Source organism: Amblyomma maculatum, chromosome 5 (assembly GCF_055883805.1).
Source record: "Amblyomma maculatum isolate TAMU_Amacu chromosome 5, ASM5588380v1, whole genome shotgun sequence".
Taxonomy (NCBI): domain Eukaryota; kingdom Metazoa; phylum Arthropoda; class Arachnida; order Ixodida; family Ixodidae; genus Amblyomma; species Amblyomma maculatum.
In genome coordinates, this window is record NC_139348.1 from 36,532,994 (window position 1) to 36,539,260 (window position 6,267).

Sequence of the window (6,267 nt, forward strand, 5' to 3'; positions counted from 1 at the left end):
CGTGTCATCGGTGCCTGTGTCAACAGCATCCTAAGCGTATGCAGCACCATGCTAGGCAACTGCTGTGTGCCACTGTGCTCTACGAAAGCAAGAAAAGATCGGTTACCATGAGTTCCCGTGCGATTCACAACGTCGAGCAGCATGGCTGAAAAACATATCTCGGGAGGGCTAGGATGGAAAAGGAAGCTGGTGGAAGCCTAGTGACAAGTCACTGGTATACTCACTGCATTTCACAGATGATGATTACAGGAACAATATAAAACTGAAGATCCTGCTTCCTTCAGCTCTCCCCTCCGTGTTCCCGAACTGCCCACATTACAAGCGGGCTCATGCTGAGCCAAAAAACCTTGAAAAAATTAATGTGCGCAGGTCAATAGATATATTTTCCCCACTTGTTATAGCTACACTTCATTTCCTCCTGGACAACCCACCATGTCATCCTGAAGCATGTGTGTTTCAATATAGCTCCGCCACGATCACTTTTATGACAATATCAAAATGGTAAGCCTTGCCCAACATAGTGAAGCCATGGAGACACCAAGAGGAGCCACTCGATTTTTCAGATGACGAGCGACTCTCTTGGTTAGAGCTGGACTTTGCCATATCGAAGACATTCAGGTCCAATGAGGCACGTTGAAGCAAAGGCTAACCAAACAAATGTACGAAGCAACAATCATGACAACCAGATCCACAGTGGTGCAAATTAAGTACCTTCTTGATCACATCAAGTATCTTACAACAATGTCTTCTGAGTGCCTTCTAGTGCATTGCATTTAACCGAATCTTATTTTGAGCTTACGATACGCCCTAAAGCAGGCTCTCAAAGCGGGTCTATAGTATCGCTTTTTAGCAGCCTAAGGCAATTCAAAGGCGGGAACGACAAAGTTGACGCAAGGGCTGCAGTTTTCACCTCGGAGAAAATACTGAAGGTACCACTGGCGGAGGAACAGGCTGAACAATAATGTTGAATGCTACGTCCTCAATTGTAAGTTTCCAGAAAAGTGCACGCTGAATAAATGGCCCAAAACCTTGTCCTGATTTCAAGATTGTAATATCTAATACGTTATTACAGTGGTTGAAACGCAACTAAATGGGTGCGCACTAAGCGAAGCACACGACTGCCTCGATCTCGTTGTAAACGGAAGACCACGAATGACTTGGAAAAACCTAGTGCTGATGACATGCCGCTATCACCTTATCAATAGCAAACTTGCACGTAGCATCACATAATGTGTGAAACGTCGATCATAATCCTAAATTGAGCAAGCGCCGACCACGCGGACGCCGAAACGAAAGCACAGCCACGGCCGTTGCGCGCAGCTCTCCGCCCGGACTCGTCCCGGAGCGGTAGCACCGCAGTGGTGGCGATGAGAACTAGGCGCAGTACGGCTCTTCTGGGCGACGCGACGGGCCGCACCTAAGTGCGCCTCCATTGAGCGGCTTTGGCTTTACCCTGGAGATAAGAATTGTGACATTCAGAACATAGAGGATATCTACAGATCAGCAAAATGATTCGGAGAAAGCGAAGTTTACTGCTAGATGCCTGTTGTTGTTCCAGTGGTTCCAGGCTGCATTGACGCACATTTGCTTTCGGTGCTGAAATCTGATGAGTTGAAGTTGTTTTCGGGATCATTGCTGCTATCATCGTCACAAACGTAGCTCACAGATGCACCTGGATTGATGGAAGGGCGGCATTTTCGCTGAGCAGTGGTGCGCGCCATTGATGGCATCACTCGCACAACGAGCCTTGATAACCGAAACTTGAGCAGCTCTCCTCAAAGCCGCCTCGTGGGGAAGACTCAAAACAACACTGAAACTGAAAGACTAGTTCATATATTACTCACTGGGTGGCAGTAGTTGTCCATGGACTCGTATTTACATGCTGGGAAAGTGGGCAAATACATGTTTGCAGCCATCGATAGCAGGTTATTGATGGGAATAGACTTGGGCAGGAAGAGTGAAGAAAGAAAATACGGAGAAAAATCATGGGGGAGTAGAAAAGGGTTGGAAATTCGGATGGATGCTGAACTGTGTGGCACAGAGCGGCTAGGCAAGAAACTGCGGCACGGTGGCCGTCACTGTACGAAAAGCTTCCTGCGGAATATTGCAGGGAAACTTAGGACTTTGTGTTGCAGAAACTTGTTTATATATTGTCAAGATTGTAACAAGGAACTCATTAGTGCCTCCCTTCGGTGATGATTCACTCTACATGGTTATGCCTGTAAACTCATGGGCTTGCCAAGGTTGTTTAGATAGTTTGACATGCATCTGAACAGACTTGACTGAGCTGTTTTTTTTTCCGTGTGTGCAGGATTCACTGCCAGCTGTCCCACTGTCGGGGATGCTAAATAAATCTGGTGGGAAGGTCCGCCTCACTTTCAAGCTGGAGCTCGATCAGGTCTGGATTGGTACGAAAGGTGAGGAGAAAAAGTCACCCCCTTCCATGTCTAAACGAGTAGCGGGCTAAGACTGTGTGGAAACAATGTAGATTCAGTGATTAGAGAAAACTTGTTTGCGTGTTCTTATGGAAGGAATCGCACAGCATAGGGAACAGAAAGTAGGAATTCGTTTTGTATTTTTGTTTCACATTAAATTTGAATTCTGCGCCTGCCCACAGTTAATTTGCTTGATCGGTCTCTCTCGTTTTTAATTTAATGCCGTTTTTTTGGTGGTCAGGGATGTTTTGCAATAGCTGATGTTGGCTTGGGACGTTAACTCCATATACTTCCTTGCATGTTTCAAAAGGCACACCACGTCCTCTCACGAAATGGTTTTATGTGTTTACTGGACTTAACGACGCGTAAAGCAGGGCAGCACTTTCTTTATTTGTTTATCCAAGGTGGCTGGTTAGGCATGGCATGGTGTGGTATTTTCTAGGTAGCCAACTGTTAGAGGAGGAGCGATTATGATGTGCGTCTTTGCCCATCCCTCGAGTCAGTCTAACGTTGAGGTCTGCTGTCTTTCAGAGAGGACAGAAAAAATCAACATGAGCTCCATCAAACAAGTCATTAGTGAAGCCATTGAGGGTCACGAAGAATATCACATCATGGTGAGTTTGGTATCTTCTTTTTGTTGTTCACTGCAGAATGCCCATGCCATGCACAGAGCTTGGGTTTAGTGCACTGCAACAATGCTTGGCACGGTAACTTTATTTCCATCACTGCAGGCCATCAGACGTGGGAGACATTTTGTGAAGAGAAACTGCGATCAGCCTTATGTTATGCTTGTGCATGGAGTGCTTACATGCTATTAAGAACCTTGAAAAATTGCTCCAAAACTAAAAAGGCTTCCTCTGCCCTTGTCACAGTATGATGCAGTGGCTTCTCTCTTCACAAATTAGTCTTGTTGCATTTTGAGAACGCTTCACCACACAACCTACAGAGTGAGGCATTGAGGTGAAACTGCAGCGTGTGCTACCAAACCGCAGTTTCAGCATAGCATGTGGGTGCATGCAGGGCATAAATGCGTAGGCATTAGAACAGTGCCACGCCAAGCAGCACCCGAAACAGTGCAACGGGCTGATGTGCATGCACGATCGCATCTGTGGGACGGCACAAATTTAAAGATAGTGAAACTGAGCGTATGTGATTGAGCCTTGTTTCAGAAATGGTGAACTTTTGATCATCGTTGTGCCTGCCATCATGCACATGAATTACGGGGATGCTCTGTTTCATGCAATTCAGGTTCTGGAAAGCTTATTTCAGCAGTTGCTGGCTGCTTGAGTTGTACTTTGACAAGACTCCCCTGTCTGAATTAACCGGTGTCAGCCTACCCATGTTTGAATGAGTGAGCATGCAATACCATGGACTTACTTGGGCATTGGCTGGGACCACACTCCTTGTTTGAATTAGATGGGTTTCTGAACTAGCAGAGGTCAAATTGACACGATTTTACTGGACTATGTACTACTTCAACGCTAAGCCAGTCTGCCTCAAAAACAGGAATTTGAGCCAGGGGAAAAATCCACAAATGTGTCGCAGTTTTTTTTTATCCTGTCACATGACCTAGACCTCACTTTGATGTCAGTACGCCTGGCAGTTGAGACGGAAGCAAAAACAGCTGAGAAAAAGAAATTCAGTTATGAGTTATTTAATATCCATAGGTGAAAACAATGTACTGACCCATGTCTTAGTTGTCATTAACAAGAAAAATCCAACCAAAATTTGGTCCCTACACTCCTTTAATGGTTGTGCCAGCTGAAAGCAGCCAGAGGATAGGCTTGCTTTGTCAGTGTCATTCCCCCTTCCTGCATTTCTAGTCAGATTGGCATCCTGTCTTAGACATGATTTGCATATTTGTTGACCCCTGTTCAGGGAGAGATTGATTGAGAAGATGGTGGTTGCGTGATCAGCTATGACAGTCCTTGATAAGTAAAATAGTGATTGTGATTGGAAATGCCTATTGTGCCTAGCAGCAGATTGAATGTTTTCCTTTTTTTCCACGTTTCTGCATAAAATCATGACATCAATATACTCAAACAGGTCGCATCAAGCTTGCCATTTCAGCATTGATGTGGCATTTGCAAAAGGTATTGGCGAATACTGACAATACAGGTTGCCATTAGCCTAAGTATAGCAGTGAGGAAGACGGTGTTGTATGTACTAGTTGGTGCGATGACACTGTGGGTGACGCTGTCTTTCTGTTGCAAAAAGTCACCAGAAGCTACAAAATACATTTTACACGTATACAGGCTCTTCAGCTTGGCACAACAGAAGCATCTCGGTACTGGATCTACTGGGTTCCTGCACAGTATGTGGATGCCATCAAAGACACCATCCTAGGAAAATAGGGACACTACCTCCAAGTCAGACGAGGAGAAGGAAGAAGACAGCCATGACAACAGAGTTCTCCCTCCCCATGTTCTGTTCAACACGTGCAGTGCGGAATGATGTCTGAGAGTGAAAGAAACACTTGACGAGTGTGGTATTTTTGCAATTTTACACTTGGGGTGTCCCTTCCCTGTCTGTCCCCTGCCGTTTGAATGTTACACAAGCTCCCCCAATGGTGGTGTGCTGCGAGAAATTAAAGAAATAAAAACAAAAAAGAAGCTTTGGCGGCGTGTCTGTGTAGTGACTGCTTACCTGAGCTAGTTGTGCTTCTTGCCAACAAATTACTATTTCTAATGAGGGTGGCATTCCTTTGTGTCAGCTTGTCTCGCTGGTCCTGGTGTTACACACAAAATTTAAGCACAAAAAGATATTGCAACGCAGTAAAAAATTCACATCAGCAAATTGTCTGTAACAGCACTGGTCCAGACAGGCACAAGAGAAGAGAAATTCATATCTGCATGCTGTTCTTATTTTTGTGTCTAAATTATATTTTAAAAGCAAGCATAACTTATTTCGAAAAGAAATCCAACTGACATCTGTTTCATAGGCCGACCTTTTGTCTTTAGAGAAGGCTGCTATTTACACTCAGTGGTATATTTTAGACCATTTTAGCAGAAGTTCGTGGAGGAAGCCATTTATAGGTTTTAGGAATGCTGGCCTACTGACATACATGTTTTTCAAATTTCTGCAGGAAATCGGGTAGTTCGATCAAAGCAAGTTAGTTTCGAGAGTTGTTTTCACAGCCTTATTTACAGGGAGCCACAGGCACTGACACCCAGAGAAGCATCCGGGATTTTGGTTTCTTTTTGAAGTAGGGCAGGAAAGACCCCTATCTCCTTTTTTATTGCTGATTAGCCTGTCAAGGGCGTTAAATCTGGCAGCCTTAGTTCCATAAATAGTATATGAGGGTTATCGCTGTGACGCACCCGGAAGCAGATTTCACGTCTGCCACTGTGGATGCGGGTGATGCTAGCAAACAGGTTACACGCAGCATGAATATTTATGAAATTAAAAGGTTGAACAGCTGTTGCCGTAGCTCAGTTGTTAAGTGCACTGGGCACGAAATTTGGAGGTCATTGGTTTAGTTTTCACTTGTAGCATGTGTTCTCTTTTTCTACTTTTTCACTAATTATCTGATTACTATTTTGCATTGAATGCCAAAAATTCCCCAATGCTTTTCTTGGAGTCTGGCTGTTGGTTCCCCTTTTCATAGTGAGCCCTTGTTTTCAGAGCCTTAGATGTGTTAGTGTGTCAAGTGAAATCCTTGTCCTGCTTTTGTTCAAGGCCATACCAGTAAAATTGTGGAAAGCATGGCAAAATTTGATACTAAATAAGATTCCCAATGAAATGTGCCAATAAGCGGGGGGGGGGATGCAGTTTTAAATGAAAAGGAAAAGGGCGGCAGTTTCTCACACACAAATACTGCTTTGCACAGTGT

The 6,267-nt window shown here is 44.6% G+C and overlaps 1 protein-coding gene across 3 annotated transcripts in view; it reads left to right on the plus strand.

Moving 5' to 3' along the window:
- The window catches only part of LOC146188037 (ubiquitin domain-containing protein UBFD1-like), a 29,441-nt gene extending 24,389 nt beyond the window's left edge, over window positions 1–5,052 (plus strand). For all 3 annotated transcript variants that reach the window (XM_084603615.1, XM_084603614.1, XM_084603616.1), the window contains exons 8-10: window positions 2,312–2,417; window positions 2,967–3,049; window positions 4,691–5,052. In XM_084603615.1, the coding sequence (XP_084459741.1) occupies window positions 2,312–2,417; window positions 2,967–3,049; window positions 4,691–4,789 (288 nt within the window). In that variant the 3' untranslated portion in view covers window positions 4,790–5,052. The remainder of the gene's footprint in view (window positions 1–2,311; window positions 2,418–2,966; window positions 3,050–4,690) is intronic.
- Window positions 5,053–6,267: the final 1,215 nt, after the last annotated feature.